This window comes from Rhinopithecus bieti, unplaced genomic scaffold, assembly GCF_001698545.2.
Source record: "Rhinopithecus bieti isolate Rb0 unplaced genomic scaffold, ASM169854v2 scaffold_2339, whole genome shotgun sequence".
Lineage (NCBI taxonomy): Eukaryota > Metazoa > Chordata > Mammalia > Primates > Cercopithecidae > Rhinopithecus > Rhinopithecus bieti.
In genome coordinates, this window is record NW_016803819.1 from 1,313,012 (window position 1) to 1,333,420 (window position 20,409).

Here is a 20,409-nt window from a genome sequence, read left to right on the forward strand (position 1 = left end):
TGTATGTATTGTGGTCCTTATTATGATCCTCACTTCACAGATCAGAGAACTGAGGTTCAGAAAACTTGAACAATTTTGTCAACTGGAGTTTGAATCATTTGTTTCCTTCCAGACATGTAGCATTTGGCCTCACTTTAAAGAGTAAGGGTGAGCTGAAAACCTCATCAATACAAACCACTGACAATCTGACCTTAAGAAAACCCAAGCTCATCCACTTGTACACATATGTAATGTAACGAGCTCCACACCTTGGTTCCTGCCTTAAAAACAAACATGGAGGACAGGAACCAGGAAAAGCTCAAGCATCTTATACCCAGGGCCTTCCACCAAAGCTAAATGTTTTTAATGATGACCAAACATCACCAGAGAGCTTCCTTGTAAAATTAATCCATGCATCTCTCCAGGGCTACAGCTCTGGCAAGCAAGGGAATGACAGGTGTGTGCACATAATCCATCCACCCATTCCCCCAAAGCACCTGGCCCAGCTGTCATCATTCACTACTCCGTTACAAAAGCTCAAAGATGCAACTGTGCTCCCAGGAAGGCTTATCCAATCGGCAGTGAGAAGAAAGACACTTTAGCTCTCTCTTTTGCAGACCATTTCTCACGTCTAGTTCCAGCATAAATGCTTATTCTTTAACTGATGAATACTTGGCCATCATCCTTCCTTTCTGGTTTAGGACTTGGAACTGAATCAAACATACTAATGCCCAGCGTTGGTTGACAAAGGCTGTCATAAGCCAAGGTAGACCACAACCCCATTAGAGAGACCAAATGACTCAATAAAAAAGCAGAATGTTCAGAAATGGAACCATCAGCTCAGGAGAGCCGCTCTCTGTTGTCTGGGATTTTTATCCTCTTTTGCAATGCTCTGCCCATTTTCAACAAATCAGTAACAAGCTATCATCGTACAGCTCATCCCTAAATGCTAGGACATGCTCTAATACCTTGGGAATTGCCAAAGATTGACTATAATTTAAGAATTAACTGCATTTAATGTAGACCAATTACTTAACAATGGTCTCTGAGTATAAAGTCTGCATAACTGCTACTTTATTAGTTAAAATATGCACTTGAAAATCAGAACTCCTTGTTTCCAATCATCCTGGAGAACAGAAAATTCGTAACACATCTAAGACGCAATTCTTATAAATAACGTATTTTCAGTAGGATTTCAGAAAAATATACATCAAATGGAATTTTGATATGACCAGACCTTTCCAGTGTTAAAAAAGTTTCGGCAATCCCAAACTCTGGAAATTCCTGATATCATGATTTAATGACCTGAGGCTTGTGATGAAAGGCTGTACAACGTCCCCCTTCAAGTAAGCCCTTGATGAAGAAAACAGCAGCAGGAGGGCCTCTGAAATGGCTGACACTCAACTGAATGAAATGGAATTAATTTTAAAAAGACTGCAGAGAGGAGGGGAAAAAGGGGTTGAGATGGCCTGGGTTGGAAACTTGGTTGAATGAGGAGGGTCAGGAGGAGAAACATGCAGAACTGGAAGGCAGGATCAGGGTCAGAACTGACAAAAGATTTGAGACAATGAAGCTAGGAAGGGAAGCAGTTTGGAGGCTTTAAGAGGCAGGGAACTAGAGACACACTTTCATTTTGTACATTTCTATACGGAGGCTACACGAGTTTTGTATTCGGTGAAATGCTGCGAGACCATGCTTTGGTGTTCAGCTAGAACAGGGACACGGGTGAGGTGACCCGGACTGCCCCACCCGGGGACTCACCGGCCATTGTCGCGGCCCACGCCCCACACGCGGATGCTGACGATGGGCTGCGAGTGCAGCACGCTGCGGTCCATGGGGTCCACCAGGCTGAGCATGTCGTTCTCCAGGATCAGGTACATGTCTTTCCCCTGGGACACAATGAGAAAACACGCTGTCTTCCTCATGCAGGCTGGAAAGCCTAATTGCGTGTGGCATCCAGGAACACTGTGTCAGCCACCAAAAGAAGTCACCCTGTGGTCTGTAATTTGTCTGCCCAAGAAATGTCCTTTCTGGACAAGAATATTGATATCTTTCCGATTCCTCTCATACACCCAATTTCTCTCTCCCTGAGTCCTCTGAAATGTGCTCCCATCCTGCTTTCCAGGCTGCTCTTAAATTTAATTATTTACACTTCTGAATCTTTATGACAAAAGGCTAATGGTGGGTTCCCTGGATAATTTAGTCTTTCACTAATTCTGTGCCCATTAAATTCTTAGAACCTCTATCTCCCCATTCTTCTGGCCAGCTCCTATCAAGCATCCCCTCGACAGCCTTTCCAGACCCACAACGATACCTGCTTCTTCTCGGCTTTTACACCACTTCCTAGCTGTGTGGTCTGCCTGACAGATAGCAGGCACAGCTTCATGACATTTCTCAGCACTAACAATGGCTAACATTTAAATGACTACGTTAGGCCACGTGCTTAAGGTGCACTGGCTCATGATCTCTGTAAATTGCGCTCTAAGGGCTTGGATTGTTACTATCACCAGTTGGCAGTTGGGGAAACTGACACTGAAAGGTTAAGTAACTTGCTCAAGGTCTGACACAGAACCTGTGGGTGCTGCTGGGATCCCAGCATGGGGGAACACCCAGGTCTCTCAACTCCTGCACTGTCCTTCGGAGACACCACTCTGGTGTCCCATCTCCCCACCTGTGTTGGTTTTCTGTGGGCAGAAGCACTAGACTACTGATTCCCCCTGCAATCTCCCAGGCATAATTTTAGGACATCATTAAATATCTGTTGCACAGCTGAAACACTCTCTCTCCTCAAGGCCATCTAGATGCTGTGGCACTGATGATGGAAGATCTGGCTCGGCAGAACAGTGAGGCTTCTTGGTAGGTCTTCAAATCTCAAAGTGAAACAGATAAACTGCTTTCTGGTATAGTTTTTGGGAATGATGTTTTAGTTTCCCACCAAACATTCTCAGAGTGAAATAGAGCTCTGATGCTCAGGGAGGCAGAGATAGGTATCTCAGTGCCTCTGTCAGCCAGTGTTGAAGCTGTGGCCTGTGTCTACAGCTGAGATCCAGCCTGGTCTCAAATCTTCCCCCAAGAGCAGCTAAGCCATTTACAGACGAAAGCACTGGCAGAAAACACAACTCGTGTTGACTGTTGTGGTGAACACGATTCACAGAGCCTGGAGCATGCTGCCTTAGACCTACGGCTCTTCTAAAGGTCAGTCATTCACATGTTAGTATAAATCACAACCACCTTCCTTCTAAATCCTGGCCAAGAAGGAACAGCATTTTTGACTGAAGGAGAGTGAAAACAGGTGGAGAATTTGGTGGTAAACATAGGCCTGGGTTTTGTTATTTTTTTTTGAGATGGAGTCTCGCTTTGTCACCCAGGCTGGAGTGCAATGGCATGATCTTGGCTCACTGCAACCTCCGCCTCCCAGGTTCAGGTGATTCTCCTACCTCAGCCTCTCGAGTAGCTGGGACTACAGATGCATGCCACCATATGCGGCTAATTTTTGTATTTGTAGTAGAGATGGGGTTTCAGCATGTTGGACAGGCTGGTCTTGAACTCCTGACCTCAGGTCATCCATCTGCCGCAGCCTCCCAAAGTGCTGGGATTACAGGCCTGAGCCACCGTGCCCAGCCATGCTTGGGTATTTGGATGGGAGATAATGTAGTGAGAAAGGACAGTAAAGTCAAACAACAGAAGAGTCTAAATGGCTTTTCCTGGATGGAAGAAAATTCTTCCAGTTCTCCCTTATGCTTGGAATGTAAAAGTCAGCTTGGCAATGCAGTGATTCAGCTCCACTTTAAGGCAGACAAACTCCACCATGGAAAGGTTTGGAAACCTACCTCCCATTGGGACGTGCTGCTAGGAGAAAATGTGAGTGGAGTTCCAATCAGCTCAACCAAAAAGCAAACTTTTCTACCACTGCTGTGTTCACTAGAAGCAGAGAGAACAGCATCTATTCATGTAGCAAACACTATTCCAAGATGCTCCCAAAATGCTTTTTCTACAGGTCTCGGGCACACCAGGAATACAGCTTTTCCAGTTTGGTGTGAGTTTTATATACATTTGGTATCTGTACTTACTTCTTTCCTTTCTGAAATTATCTTAACTAACATTTCAAAATGTAATCACTCTGTTAAAAGGGAGAAATATATAAATATCAATTCCACAATTCACGTATAATGTTGATTCTTCAGAATGTAAGTCAAGAAGAATGTTATAAAAGGATAAGCTGTCAACTTTTAGAGTAGAAGCATCAATATTTTTGTGTGTATGTGTGGAAGTCACCTTCCCCTTTGAGAATATGGGTCCTTCTTCCAGTCTGCAAAACTGCTCTTACAGACTGGCACATCCCATTTTGCAGGCATGTTTAGGGGAGTTCTGGGTCCCTAATGCTCACTCATAAATCTGTGTCACTTAGCTACTGAGAAATGCTCTCTCTCCAGGCCCCAGTCGTCACTGGGATCTGGCAGTGCTAAGGGATCAGTCACGCGGGGGCACCATACCTACACTTCCTGCATTAATGGGAAAAGACACGTGAAAAACACCTCGGAGCCCCTGAGTACCACGTGTCACCGAGCTGTGGGGCGTCCTGAAACACAGGCGAATGTAAACAGCCTGCTGTACATCATTCTACGTGCCACTTACCTCTCCCCAAATTCCGACCGTGTCTCGGATGTCATTTTTGCAGTAGGAAAGTTGCCTGATGCAGTTGTTGACCGCAACACTACTTTTACCGGGGGCGAGGTCTTCTTCTGCCATCTCTACCCATCCCAGAGAACGCACAGCAAAACACTGGAAGATAGAGTAAGAGGACAGGAAGTCACTCCATGGTTTGGCCAATCGTATCAGTTTACACTACTCCCCTCCCACAACTACAAGGTACTACTTAACGCACTTTTATTTGCTTCATTATGTTCAATCATCTAATTGAGTTAACAAATCCTCTATTGCTAGAAATTAAATGGTAACTACTTTTTGCTATTTAAAAAAATGTAGTGACAAATATCTTTTTGCCTGATGTGTGCATGTGTTCAGATTTCTTCCTTAGAACAGATTACTAGAAGCAGGCCAGGTGCGGTGGCTCACGCCTGTAATCCCAGCACTCTGGGAGGCTGAGGTGGGTGGATCACTTGAGGTCAGGGGTCTGAGACCAACCTGGCCAACATGGTGAAACCCTGTCTCTATTAAAAATACAAAAAACAGCCAGTCTTGGTGGCGGGTGCCTGTAACTCCAGTTACTCAGAAGGCTGAGCCAGGAGAATCGCTTGAACCCAGGATGCGGAGGTTGTAGTGAGCCAAGTTGGCACCATTGCACTCCAGCCTGGGAGACAGGGCGAGACTTCACCTCAAAAAAAAAAAAAAAAAAAAAAAAAAAAAAAAAAAGAATAGATTACCAGAAATATAAGTATAGGGCTTATATTACAAAATTTGGATATAAAATTTCTAAGCTCCTGATACCTCTTATAAGGCAGTTTTTTAAATAGTGAGAAATGCAACCCCATGAAATCTGTTATTTGGTAAGCACCTAGAAACGGTGGAGACAGAATGAATTAAATACATGTTAGGCACTTGTTTCTAATAACAGAGAAGGAAGATGTTTTCTCTAATACCCAGAAAGGCAGCAAAACGAGGAAAAAAAGTATCCACTCATGATAACAAGTAAGTGTGTCAGGTCCTACAGCATGACGAGGGAATCTTTAAATGCCGCAGTGCTTGCAGAATTGACAGATTCGTGCTTTTAAAACCATTTATTCTTGTATCACTTAGAGATACTTTGAGATCATACTACCTCTCTTTTTTTAAAGTTATGTAATTCAATTTTTCCCTTTAATTAAGAAAGTACTATATGCTGCATATTATAACAAGTAAAAAATCTGAAGACGTATGAAGAAAAAACTTCACAGGCCATGAAAGGGTGACTTGGCTACAGCATTTGCCTTGCCGGTGGATCACCAGGGTTGCTGCGTGCCTGAGCTGGGTCCCTCAACCCTCTCTGCATCCCTGATCCCATGCAAGCTGTCCAGCAGTTGCAGAGGCCACCTTCCCCGAAAGGCAGACATGGAGCCACCCTTCCTTGGGAGCCAACAGACTGGCTCTCGAAGAACAGCTTTTAAAGTTTCCAAATGCGAGCTTCATAACCAAATGAAGAAATGCAGCAAAGTGTCTTAAAGTGATCACATTCGGTCTAGTGCCACCTTCCCTCTTCCAGTCACTGTGCGCAGACCAGGAACCCCCTTCCTGAGTAGCTGATCACACTTTGTCAGGGGAAAAAAAACTCACCAAAATATCAATGACAAAACAGCCCATTTAAGCAAACACTGCGCTGATCCTCAGGTCCTAGAGAGAGGAGAAGGCTATGTGACCACCTCAGTGGCCACTCTGCTGATGGTGCACAAGGTGCCTTTCACAAAGAAACCAAAAAAAGAAGGCAGTCCCCGTGACAACCACAGAAGCTACTCAGGAGTCTGAGTCTTGGGGAAAGGTTCTGCACATGTACGCACTGCAGGGAACCAGCCTGATGGTGAAGAGGAGGTCCCGGGTGCCAGAGGTGGCTGTGGCCAATTCAGGGCTGGCCAGGTCTTGCCTGGCCTGCCTGCCCCTCTGCAGCTCTGCTCCCTCAGTCTCAGACCAAAGTGTGTTTCTCCAGGTGGATGTGTTGGATATTCCACAGAAACACCCCACCAAATGTGCTGCTTTATGAAAATGCATGATTTTGCCAGTCTGACTTAAGTGCCCAGGCCCTGCTGTTTCTCCAGAAAGTGTTGTGCAGCCCATTAACCTCTCTCCCATGTCGGTTCCCAACCCAGGCCCTAATCAGTAACATCACAGTGTCCCAGCTGACTCCCCTGGCCTGCCATTCCAACCTTGTCTCCTACCACCTCTATTCAAATGTCAAAAGTATTAACTCAGTCAGTCCTCACCCCAACCCTCTGAGGTCGATACTAAGTTACTGTACCCATTTTATACATGAGGAAACTGGGTGCAGCACAGAGCTGGTACTAAGTTACTGTACCCATTTTATACATGAGGAAACTGGGTGCAGCACAGATCCAGGATTCAAACCTGGGCAGTTTGGCTTCTGGGCTCCTACACTTAACCACTTTGCTATATGCCTCTGAGATTTTCATGGGGGGACAATGTCAGATGGGGTTAGGATGATAAAGAAGGCTGGATAAACAGCCGGTAACCTCAATATAGTTCTTCTTTTTTTTTTTTTTCGAGACAGGTTCTTGCTGTCACCCTGGCTGGAGTGCAATGGCATGATCTCGGCTCACTGAAACCTCCACCTCCTGAGTTCAAGTGATCCTCCTGCCTCAGCCTCCCAAGTAGCTGGGATTACAGGTGCATACCACCATGCCTGGCTAATTTTTGTATTTTTGGTAGAGATGGGGTTTCACCATGTTGGCCAGGCTGGCCTTTAACTCCCTGACCTCAAGTGATTGGCCTGCCTTGGCCTTCAAAGTGCTGGGATTACAAGCATGAGCCACTGCACCCAGCCCTTAATACAGTTGTGAGTGTGTGTGGATCAAGAGTAGGAACAATCGGCATTCTAATCTCAGCTCTCTGATGTACTGGTACTGGGACCTTAGAAAAGTCATTTACTAAGTCCCAATTTTGTTCGTTTGTAAAAATGGGAGTAATAATAATAATTACTTCAGAGGGTTTTCGTGAGGAGAAAATAAGTAGTGAACTTAGCATATAAAAAACACTTGAACATTTGTTGAATGAACAAGCAAATAAATACAGTGTCATATAACTCTTAACTGAATAATCAAGAAGGAAAAATGAAAGATTTGTTTTAGGGTGACCACATGTCCCAATTTTCCCCTCAATAGTTCTGGGGCATCCCTGTCATTCTGGCAAGATTATTCAGAGCAGTCCCTTTTACTCTCAAAAAGTGTCCTGGGTTAGACAATAAATTATATGATTACCTTGGTCAAAATTCTAGTGAATTCAGCTTCTGGCATGGAAACTGGGGCTTGGACTGGGTACTGTGGCATGCCCATGTGGAAATGGGGTTCAAGATCCACAGAAGCTGCCATCAGGACAGCATCTCAGTGATCCTGGCCGGGGTGAACCCTAAGACAGTACTGTTACTGTGAGATACTTCTCTTCAAACCAGAAGTCAGAAATGCATTTTCCCACGGTCTCCAGCTGCCTACTGTAACATCCTACAACCTAGGACTGCTCAAAAGAATTCAGTAACGACAAAGAAGGTAAAAAAGAACACTGGCTGTTTTCTCTCCTTGGAGTCCAAGATGACAAAAATTTTGATCTAAACAGCTCACTGAACACCAAGAGTATCATTCTTGGCTAAAATATGCAAATCACCCGACCTCATCCAAGCACATTAAGAATACTGTTTTTGCTGGACATGGTGGCTCACGCCTGTAATCCCAGCACTTTTGACCAGGGCCGGTGGATCACTTGAGGATAGGAGTTCCAGACCAGCCTGGCCAACATGGTGAAACCCCGTTTCTACTAAAAATACAAAAATTAGCCAGGTGTGGAGGAGGACACCTGTAATTCCAGCTACTCGGGAGGCTGAGACAAAAGAATCATGGCAAAAGAATCGTTTGAACCCAGAAGCGGGAGGCTGCAGTGAGTCAGGATCGCACCACTGCACTCTAGCCTGGGCAACAAGAGCAAAACTCTGTCTCAAATAAAAAAGAAAAAAATTGTTTTGTCATATTGATGAACACAAGCCTGACATGTTACTATAGTGAGTTTATCTAAAGTCATTTTTCTTGTGTAACCCTGAGGTTGTTTGAATTAAGTCTCTCATCTGAAGAGTTTCACCCCATTCTGTGTGGCCAAAGTGAAAGGAAACAGGTATACAGGGAATATGCAGCTCCGCCCGAGGGGCCAGCTTGGCTTCTTCCCAAAGAACGGAGCAGCAATGAGCAACCTGTACTGTTTGGTGATGCCCCCGTGTGGCCAGGAAGGTTCATAACCACCACCACTTTCCCTTAAACCCAGGAAGGGATGCTGAGCGTAAACAGTTCTGGGAATAAAGGCTCGTCTTGGAGCGTGGGAAGAACTCAAAATATTTAACGAAGTCATCTACCACTTAAAAAAAAAGTTAATAAAAAAAATCAACATATACACTTTGACTTAGGCCCATTCTTCAATAATTCTTACCCAAAAGGGCAAAAGAGTAATGGTTCAGCGTAGAACCGTGTCATCAGAGGGGTCTGGATTCAAGTCATCATTTTGCTACTTTCTGGCTGGTGACTTTAGGTTAAGTCACTTCAGGTCTCTAAGTCTCAGTCTCTTCATCTGTAAAATAATAATGCTACCTATACTTATAGCATATGCAAGGCCTAAAGAAGATAATGCTGGTAAAATGCTTAGCATCATGCCTGGCAGATAGTCAAAACTTGGCAAATCCTTATTGTTATTTTTTGTTTGTTTATTGTTTTTGAGATGGAGTTTCACTCTTTCACCCAGGCTGGAGTGCAGTGGCGTGGCGTCAGCTCACTGCAACCTCCGTCTCCCAGGTTGAAACGATTCTCCTGCCTCAGCCTCCTGAGTACCTGGGATTACAGGCATGTGCCATCACACCTCGCTAATTTTTTGTCTTTTTGGTAAAGACGAGGTTTCACCACGTTGGCCAGGCTGGTCTCAAACTCCTGACCTCAGGTGATCCACCCACCTTGGCCTCCCAAAGTGCTGGGACTATAGGCATTTGACAAAGCATCTGGCTTTTATTATTATTATTATTATTATTATTATTATTATTGATAAACTTTTACTGTTTTCTATTAGTGGATTTTAAGGATTTCTCTAGTTTAATAGATTTCAGCCAAAGCCAGCATGTGGAGATGTACTGTAGACCATGATACATATGAATATATGACCTGGAGGGCTTTCTTAAAACACATAACAGGCCGGGCATGGTCTCTCATGCCTGCAATCCCAGCACTTTGGGAGGCTGAGGTGGGCGGCCCACTTGAGGTCAACAGAGTGAGACTCCATCTCAAAAAAAAAAAAAAGAAACACACACACACACACACACACACAGAACACTGGACCCCTTCCCCAGAGTTTCTGATTCAGTAGGTCTGGGTAGGACTCAAGAGTCTCTATTTCTAACCAGCTCTCAGATGATACTGAAGCTGTGATCCGGGAGCCACACCTTGAGAACCACTGCTATAGACAGATGGCTCCTTTCTTTACCCAAAGTTATGTGGTTCCTCAGATTGAAAGTAAAATCTAGGTTCAAATCCCGGGGCTGCCTCTTACCATTTTTGACCTTGGGTGAGTTAGTTAACCTGTCTGTGTCTCAATGTCCTCGTTATAAAATGTGGGTACTAAAAATAACTTGTCTCACAACAACCTATCAAATGTTGTGAGGATTAACTGGGCTATATTCAAGTTTGCTGCTGCTTCTGTTATTGTTGTTAGTTACTATGGGCATTTAAGGGATCTGGGTCATGGCTGACCCAGAAGGGACACAGCTTTTGACCTGGGCCCCCTTCTCTCCCATTTGTTCTCTTCTTCCACAGTGGAATCAAGTCATCCTATCTTAGCTGTAAAACCCATCTTGTGTGGAGCTTCTATCTCTGAGTTTTATAATACAGCTATCTTCTTGCAGAGGACCTCTCCTTCAAATGTGTGTCGTGGAGCAGAACACAGAGCAAAGCCTGGGTATCTATGACCAGATGGTCCTGGGTTCGAATTGTATTCCATTCGGTGGATGCTCAGCCTCCAGGCATCTAAGGTTACTCCGGCAAGTATGTATTTTGTTCTCTCTGATTCCAGAAGATACTATTATTTCAATTTTTGTTTTCCCCAGTCTCCCATTTCTCTTTTCCCTTGATGAATTTCTAGGTTTCTGTTCTTTTCCTTCCTCTGGGCTTTAATGCAGGCAGCAAAATGAGAGCGTGCTGTCAGAAAACTGCGGGATCTCCTCCAGGGACCAGGAGGGGCAGGGGATGCAGTGAGGGGTGAGACCAGGGGCTAGGAGCCAGTGAGCTGTGGGATACAGGCCTTGCCTCTAGCCAGGCAAGTTGGTCTCGGGGTACAGGACCAAAGAAGACAGTGGCAAAATGAGCTCATGTCCATGAAGGAGCATATCCAACACCCAGGGCACAGCCACTGCTCTGTGACTGTTGAGGGATAGTGACCAAAAGGTAAATGGTACCAGAACATATAACAACATTAAGTTACAGATGTTAAAAAACTAAAAAAGCTCACATCAAAAAGCTAAAATGTGGCCCAACACTACAAATGTAATCCTAATTAACAGTCATCTATGGGAATTACTTACCATTCAAGCCTAATTATCCTATAGCACAATAACAACTGTGTATTTGTGCTGATAACATTTACTGGGTGACTATTTAGTTCCTGGAGGACCTACTGAGATGAGTGCCTTTTCTTCTCTGTAGATACATCTGAGTTAACTGAGAGTATCTGAGAGTAGGTAAGTTCCTGCTCTTGAGAAGCTTGTGACAGAGCAGACACATAGCAGCAATCTATAGCACGGACCATGAAGGGTGCACTGAGGCACAAGCATGGGTTGGGAGCTCATGGAAGGAGAGTTTTTTGTTTTGTTTTTTGTTTTTGAGATGGAGTCTCACTCTGTTGCCCAGGCTGGAGTGCAGTGGCAGTGCCTTGGCTCACTGCAACCTCTGCCTCCTGGGTTCAAGCAATTCTCCTGCCTCAGCCTCCCAAGTAGCTGCAATTACAGGCGTGTGCCACTACACTCAGCTAAATTTTCTGTATTTTTATTAGAGACAGGGTTTCACCATGTTGGCCAGGCTGGTCTCCAACTCCTGATCTCAAGTGATTTGCCCATCTCGGCCTCCCAAAGTGCTGGGATTACAGGTGTGAGCCCTCAGCCTGGGCTTTTTTTTTTTTTTTAATTCAGAGTTAGTGACGGACAGCTTCTTAAAAGACATGAAATTGAGCTGAGCCTTGCAGGACAGATTAATTCATTTATTCAACAAATATTTATGACACCTACCATATGCCAGGCACTGGAGACTTCTTATCAATGGGCCAAACAGACCAAACACTTTGCCCTACGTAGTATTTCAAAAAACTGGAAGGGCGTATTTGTTTGATGGCCACATCCAAGGTCACACAGCTCTGTGGGCATGGATCAAGAAGAGTAAGGTGCAACTATGGGAGAAGGGGCCCAGAGCAGAGTGGCTTGGGGCCCAGGTGTTCAAGCCACTAACTCTGGGATGAAATCTCAGGTCAGCCACTTATTAGCAGTGTGACCCAGGTTACTCAATCTTGGTGAGCCTCAGTTTCCTCATCTGTTGCTGTGAGGATAACAGGATGGACCTCGTAGGGTCCTGGCAAGATGAAATGGGATGGCTTAGATTAAGAATCTTGCAAAGGGCCTGGCCCAAAGGAAATAGGTGAGAAAAGGTGACCATTATTTTCTCAAGGTCTCTGATTCCCCAGTCCTGACACATCATTGCCAGCTATGCCAATCTAGTTTTGTTTTTACAATTAATGACTGAGCAACACTAAGATACCCCTAGGTGGTGGGGGACAGGGAGAGATGCAGAGCCTGGTGGGGATGCTCTGTCCTCTTCAGAAGGACAGGCTCCATCTCATCAGATGACTTCAGGGTTTTTTTTTTTGAGACAGAGTCGTGCTCTTGTCACCCAGGCTGGAGTGCAGTGGCGCGATCTCGGCTCACTGCAACCTCTGCCTCCCAGGTTCAAGCCATTCTTCTGCCTCAGCCTCCCTGAGTAGCTGGGATTACACGCACCTGGCACCACACCCAGCTATTTTTTTGTATTTTTAGTAGAGATGGGGTTTCACCATGTTGGCCAGGCTGGTCTCAAACTTCTGACCTCAGGTGATCCACCCATCTCGGCCTCCCAAAATGCTGTGGTATTACAGGCACGAGCCCGGCTTTTTGTTTTGTTTTGTTTTTGAGACTGAGTCTCTCTCTGTCTCCCAGGCTGGAGTGCAGTGGCACGATCTTGGCTCACTGCAACCTCCGCCTCCCAAGTTCAAGCGATTCTCGTGCCTCAGCCTCCTGAGCAGCTGGGATTACAGGTGCCCATCACCATGCCCAGCTAATTTTTCTATTTTTAGTAGAGATGGGGTTTCACCATCTTGGCCAGGCTTGTCTCCAACTCCTGACCTCAAGTGATCCGCCCACCTCAGCCTCCCAAAGTGCTGGGATTACAGGCGTGAGCCACTGCGCCCAGACACACTTCAGGGATTTTATTAAGGGTCCATGGACCTGGGAGATCCATGGATAGGCTTCAGGAAGTTCTAAACACCCTGAAAATATATCCAAAATTATGTGTGTGTATGTGTGTGTGTGAGAGATGGAAAGATGGTCCAAAGCTCTCACCAGTTTTCCAAAAGCTGTAAAAATACAAAGTACAGTAAATCTTCACTTAACATCGTTGATAGGTTTTTAAAAACTGTGACTTTAAACAAAATGACCTACCTTGAATAAGGTTGTTTCGTTCAACTTCTTTTAATGCTGTTTTGCTATAATGTTGATGAGAAAAAAATTTGCTTTCCTTATACATCATTTCTCTTGAAGTTGGAGTTTCTGAGAACTCACTAATAATGTTAAGTAAGGATTTACTGTACTTTAAGAGAGTTCCAAGGAGGTTAGACAGCAGAGTGCTCACTTGTCAAGACATCAACACTTATTTTATGTGTGTATACACATCAGGGCTAGCAAAAGCTTTCTAGTTAGCATCACAGTCCGCTTTTGGTTAGTGGATGAGGAAAACGGTTAAATGGCTCTACAGAGGAAATGATCAGGAATTTAAGGGTGAACAGAAGAAACGGGTATAGGGAAGTAGAGAGGGGCAAGAAAGGGCTGCACAACTTCCAGGTGGCTGGCAGTTGAGCCGACAGGCAGGACTGAATGACTTGTGAAGGTGAGAAAGTCTGACTCAGGTTTTTTTTTTCCTTTTCTGAGACGGGGTCTCACTCTGCCACCCACGTTGGAGTACAGTGGTACAATCATGGCTCACTGCAGCCTTGACCTCCCAGGCTCAAGTGATCCTTCCACCTCAGCCTCCCAAGTGGCTGGGACTACAGGCATCCACCACCACACTCCGCTAATTTTTGGTTTTTTGTAGAGTAAAGATCTCGCCATGTTGCCTAGGCTGGTTTCAAGCTCCTGAGCTCAAATGATCCTCCCACCTTGGCATCCCAAAGTGCTGGGATTACAGGCGTGAGCCACCCCACTGGACCCAACACCCAGTTTTTAATACAAGAAACTGGCCAGGCACAGTGGATTGTGCTCATGCCTATAATCCCAACTACTTGGGAGGCTGAAGCAGGAGGATCACTTGAGGCCAGGAGTTCAAGACAAGCCTGGGTGACAAAGTGAGACATGGTCTGTAAAAAAATTTTTTTTAATTAGCCAGGCACAGTGGTGCATACCTGTCATCCCAGCTACTAGAGAGGCTGAGGTGGGAGGATCACTTGAGCTCAGGAGTTCGAGGCTGCAGTGAGCTAGGGTCAAGCCACTGTATTACAGCTTAGGTGACAGAGCAATACTCCATCTCTGAAAAAAGCAATAATAAAATTAAAAAATGGGCTGGGTGCAGTGGCTCACGCCTGTAATCCCAGCACTCTGGGAGGCCAAGGTGGGCAGATCACCTGAGGTCAGGAGTTCGAGACCAGCCTGGTCAACATGGTGAAACTCCATCTCTACTAAAAAAATACAAAAATTAGCTGGGCATGGTGGCAGGCGCCTGTAATCCCAGCTACTCGGGAGGCTGAGGCAGGAGACTTGCTTGAGGCCAGGAGGCAGAGGCTGCAGTGAGCCGAGATTGTGCCACTGCATTCCAGCCTGGGCGACAGAGCAAGACTCCGTCTCAAAAAAAAAAAAAAAAAAAAAAGATGCAAGACACTGATTTTGATGTAAGCCCCCCTTGATGTTACCCTTGATGCACCAGCAAAGGGCCTCTTACAGAGATGGCTGATGTTGTCAGGGGAATTAAAGGAGAACGTTGGCAGAGAAAAAGGAACATGCAAAAGTTTCAGCATAGAGAACAGGGATTCAACATGAGAGAAATAGAAGCCACAGGGAACTGGCAGGGTTTTGGGGAGGATACACAGCCCACTGCAGGCTATGGGATTCCAGCCTATCTCGCTAGATCCTAGGAACATGGTGATCCTGGCTGCTGCCTACGCTGCAGAGCTGCTCTATGGAGACCTTTTCTATCTGTGTTCTGGGGGTCAGGTGGACAAAAGCCACCTGCTTTTGTATTCCTGCTATATGGGACAATGAAGAAGAACCTTTTTAATAATCATATAGCCCACATACTATTTATTTCACATTGGTGGCCAGAATAATGTACGCTTAGGGTACATTTGTTACATTTGATAGCCCATGTTTTGTGATATTTCCCTAAGAGTTAAGAAAAGCCCTCTGTCATCTCCCACAGTTACTGCAGCCAGTAGAAACAGCAACGGGTCTGATTTCTGCCTGCAGCCCAGGGTCTTTTCACTGTCCAGGTTTCACTGACAAATAAGGCAGCTGGGCTGGGTGCATTAGTTCACTCCTGTAATCCCAGGACTTTGGGAGGCTGAGGCAGGTAGATCACTTGAGGTTAGGAGTTTGAGACCAGCCTGGCCAACATGGCAAAACCCCATTTCTACTAAAAATACAAAAATCAGCAGGGTGTGGTGGCACAAGCTTGTAGTGCAAGCTACTTGGGAGGCTGAGGCAGGAGAATTGCTTGAACCTGAGAGGCGGAGGTTGCAGTAAGTCGAGATGGCGCCACTGCAACTCCAGCCTGGGCGACAGAGTGAGACTCCATCTCATAAATAAATAAATAAATAAATAAATAAATAAATAAATAAATAAATAAAGCAGTCAGTGAGCAAAGGACTGTGACCTAAAACAACTTTCACAGAATCCATACAAAAAAATATGCAAGCTTTTCAAGGTTCAAAATACCTCTTGGATGTTGCCTCCGTAATAGAGAAGACTTTAGTAAACCAGCATTTGTGGTCAATACAGGCAGAGAGAGAGATCACCGTCCTTATATATATGGTTTCTTTGCTATTCTTTTTTTTGGAAATACTGAAATGCTTTTCAAATCTAAGATGTCAGTGGGTTCTGCCAGAGAGGTGTCTGGGGATTCTCTGGAGTGAAGCTTGACCCAGTTCTCCATTGGGCTGAAGCAAGGAATCAGCGTGATTCATTATTTAGCATGGCAGAGACCATGGTGGCCAGGGAGGACCCAGAGAGCATTTCTACACTGGTCCCCATGAGCGCTTTAGCTGTTTCTGTCATTTTCCCAGACTGTCTACAACATAGTGAGCACTCAGGCAGAAAACATGATGCATGGCCCTTTGAGGCCCCAGGCCCACTAGTGCCATTTACTTAACTTTCCCCCTTCCTATTTTTCAGAGCAAGACACATAACTGGAAAAGCTCCCCTGATGTTAACCTCTGACAGGCCCTTCTACAAAGAGGATGGTCATGATCATAGCTAACCCCCATGCAGCACTTACCACGTGCCAGGCACTAAGGATTGACCCATAATTAAAATACCGCCCACGATATCCATCTCCTTGCCTGCCCGCCACCCACTACTGGCTAGTCCCTTTGTGAAGGGCGGTTCCCAGCCCAGGTCACCTGTCTCTGCTCACAGGGCCAGGAATACTAACCCCATCCCCTGCAACTGGGAAACACCCAGTGCACATGCAGTCACACCAAATGAATGCTACATTATGTGACACAAGGAAGGGGAAAGAGGCAACACAGTTGAGCAGCGGCCTCACAATCCTTCTTCACACACAGCACGGAGCCGTGCGAGTTCCTGGGATGTAAAGCTTCCCTGATTTCAAGTCCTTAAATGAAAATGAAAGGATTCTTTCAAAGCAGATGCATCTTTACTTGTTCTCCCCTGGGCCATTCCCAAGTCAGCTCCTGCCTGCGATGTCTATTCCTAACGTCCTCCCTCTGTCGGAGAAAGCACTTGCAGACTTGCCACGAAGCAACCTTGAGAAAAGCAATCACGTTGAGATTTATAGGAACCACTAATGTGCTGGAGAGAATGCACAAAGGCGATCTCACTCCAGTGGGGGCTGAGATGAGATTCGGCATCTACTTTAACTATTGCTGGGGAATCTTTGCTTCCTCATGCTTATTCAGGGGAAGCCAAAGCTCCTCACTCCTCTGCACTAAGGGATCTCTTTGGTAAGGGTACGATGGTCCAGAGCAGCAGCCTAGACACCTTCCTGACCCCTCATGTGGCTCGAGTGGGGAAGGGGGAATGAGTTTGACAAAGGTCAGTGGTCTGAGGCCATGCTGGAGCTGGGGAGGGTGCCACTGTCCTAGAGGGGCCTGGATTTGGCTTCTAATTTAAGGCATACATTTGTGTAGCATTAAAGTCATGACATCAACATGCTTTCCTTTTAAGACACAAGATACACATTTTTGCATGGCAATGAAATAATGTCTTCAATGTATTCTAAGCATAGTTTCTAAGTATTCATTGTTAACTTAAAAGAATTCTCAGCTGGGCACAGTGGCTCACATCTATAATCCCAGCACTTTGGGAGGCTGAGGTGGCACCTGCTTGAGCCCAGGAGTTCGAGACCAGCTTGGGCAAAACGGCAAGACCCTGTTTCTACAAAAAATTTAAAAGTTAGCTGGGCATGGTGGCGCATGCCTGTAGTGCCAGCTACAGGAGGTGAGGGTGAAGTGAGAGGATGAGGCAGGAGAATCGCTTGAACCTGGGAGGCAGAGGCTACAGTGAGCTGAGGTGCACCACTGCACTCCAGCCTGGGTGACAGAGTGAAACCTGTCTCGAGAAAAAAAAAAAAATTCCCACCAGTACTTAGTTAAGGGGATTTCAGAGTTCCAACGACGAGGAAGGAAACTTCCATTTAAAGCGTTCTGATGTAACCACAGGTGCTTTATTATAAGTTACCTAACTTAATTTAGTTCAATTTTCACAACCCAGTGAACCCAGTGAAAGAGGGACTCTGCGTCTTTTTTAACTGTCCACACAATGCATTGGAAACATTTTGACCATGAAAGGACTTGAACCCTCAATCTTCCGACCCAAACTGAGATGTCTTTTCCATTAGGCCACATGGTCTCCTCTCTCCCATTTTTGAGATAAGCAAACAGACTCCTGGCAAATTTAAGGTTTCCTAAAACAGAGCTGGTAGAAAGGAGTATCCCGCATGTGCACTTATTAAGAATGTGTGTATATACATGTACATATGCGTGTATATGTGTGCACATGGGTATATATGCATATATATGTAAATACGTGTATATACATGCATATATGCATGCCTGTATGAGTATATGTAGATGGATCTAGGTACAGATAGACATACATGAAAGGGACTCAGCTACAGACTTCCTTTTACATATCTTATTTAATCAACTTAATCCATATAACAACACGAGGCAGATATTATTATTGCCATTTCACAGATGAGAAAACTGAGGTACAGCGTAGTTGTTAAGACTGATTTGTGTCCCCTCCCCAATTCCTATGCTGAAGTCCTAACCCCCAATGTGACTGTATTTGGAGAAAGGGTCTTTAATGCAGTAATTAAGTTAAATGAGCTCTTAACAGTGGGGCTCTACTCCAATCGGACTGATAATGCTTTACTTTATTGAATTTTTGTTCCTCTTTTTCTTTTTTAGACACAGTCTCACTCTGTCACCCAGGCTGAAGTACAGCAGCTCACTGCAACCTCTGCCTCCTGAGTTCAAGCAACGATCCTGTCTCAGCCTCCCAAGTAGCTGAGATTACAGGTGCGTGCTACCAAGCCTGGCTGATTTTTGTATTTTTAGTAGAGATGGGGTTTTGCCATGTTGGTCAGGCTGGTCTCGAATTCCTGACCTCAGGTGATCTGCCCGCCTGGGCCTCCCAAAATGTTGGGATTACAGGTGTGAGCCACTGTGCCTGACCTTTTGTTTTTTTAGACAGGGTCTTGCTCTGTTGCCCAGGCTGGAGTGAAGTGGCGTGATCTTAGCTCACTGCAGCCTTCACCTTTTGGGCTCAGCCTCCCCTGAGTAGATGGGACTACATGTGTGCACCACCATGCCTGTTAATTTAAAAAAGGTGGGTTTTTTTTGTAAAAATGGGGTTTCACCATGTTGCCCAGGTTGGTCTGGAACTCCTGGGCTCAAGCCATCTGCTCACCTCAGCCTCCCAAAGTGCTGGGATTACAGGTGTGAGCCACTGTGCCTAGGGGTGTGTGTGTGTGTGTGTGATGTGTATGGTGTGTGTGTGTGGTGTGTGTCTGTGTGTGTGTATGTGGTGTGTGTGGTGTGTGTGTGTGTGCGTGTGTGGTATCCTTATAAGAGGAGGAAGAGACTGCAGGGAGGCCCCCACACAGAGAAGAGGCCATTTAAGGACAGAAAAGGCAGCCAGCACAAACCCAGGAGAGCGGCCCCAGGGAAAGTCAACCCTGCTGTCACAGTGACGTTGGGCTCCCAGCCTCCATAACTGTGAGAAAAGAATGTTTCTGTAGTTGAAGCCACCTCGTCTGTGGTATTTTGTTATGGCAGCCCCAGCCAACAAACACACAGTGGTATATACACTTCAGGTAACCATGAGCATATGGCGGAGTTGGCAGTGAGGCCCGAGTTTGTGTACTGACAAGTTCCTATCTCCGTGCTTTGCTGCCTCCTAGGTGCGGCAACAATGCTGGTTTTCCTGACGGAGAGAGGGAGGCCAGCATTCCCAGGCCACACCTAACACCTCTCACCCCGACACGTGTGTGCACAACGCGCCTCCTCCCCTCCTCACAGTCTTATAGGTGCACCCAGTAGCTACACCTGGCTGGCACCAGAGCCCAGGGAGGCCAGCCCCACTCTAAAGAGGTCCCAAAGAATTCAAGGCCTCCTAGGAGTACCCTGAGAAGGAAATACTCCCTCAACAGAGAGTGAGTACTTAAAAGTCCACCAGCTCTACGTTTATATCTTTGGGCTGGTCCAGAGGCTTCTCAGAATTACCTCAGAGCCCACACTGGAGGAGCCCCCACTGCAGGCACCAAAAGTCCGGAGGTAGTGTGGGTGCCCTTGGGCAAACTGTCCACCAGGGGGCACCATCACCCAACACCTGCTAACAGATCACTGGAGGCAAGGAGGCCCATGGAGGAAAGGAAATGCCCAGGCAACCAACTAACTGCCTGCTAGCTGCGTCCCCCTCCCTCCAGGCCACAGCACTGCTCTCCACAGTGTTCTCCAGAGGTCTAGGACTGTTACGTCCAGTGGCAACCTGCAGAGGAGCCCAGTGTGGGGCTGAGGCCTTTGGGCCTCCCCTGTCACAGTGGCCCTGCTCTTGCCCTTACACAGAAGGGCTTCTGCTACTAAAGAAAGGCCGGGAGGGGGCGGAGCAAGATGGCCGAATAGGAACAGCTCCAGTCTCCAACTCCCAGCGCGAGCGACACAGAAGACTGGTGATTTCTGCATTTTCAACTGAGGTACTGGGGTCATCTCACTAGGGAG

At 46.0% G+C, this 20,409-nt stretch overlaps 1 protein-coding gene across 18 annotated transcripts in view; it reads right to left on the bottom strand.

The window, feature by feature from the left end:
• The window catches only part of APBB2 (amyloid beta precursor protein binding family B member 2), a 430,702-nt gene that overhangs the window by 82,435 nt on the left and 327,858 nt on the right, over positions 1 to 20,409 (bottom strand). For all 18 annotated transcript variants that reach the window (XM_017854485.1, XM_017854599.1, XM_017854539.1 and 15 more), the window contains 2 exons: positions 4,615 to 4,761; positions 1,741 to 1,868 (listed from right to left, as the gene is read on the bottom strand). In XM_017854485.1, the coding sequence (XP_017709974.1) occupies positions 1,741 to 1,868; positions 4,615 to 4,761 (275 nt within the window). The remainder of the gene's footprint in view (positions 1 to 1,740; positions 1,869 to 4,614; positions 4,762 to 20,409) is intronic.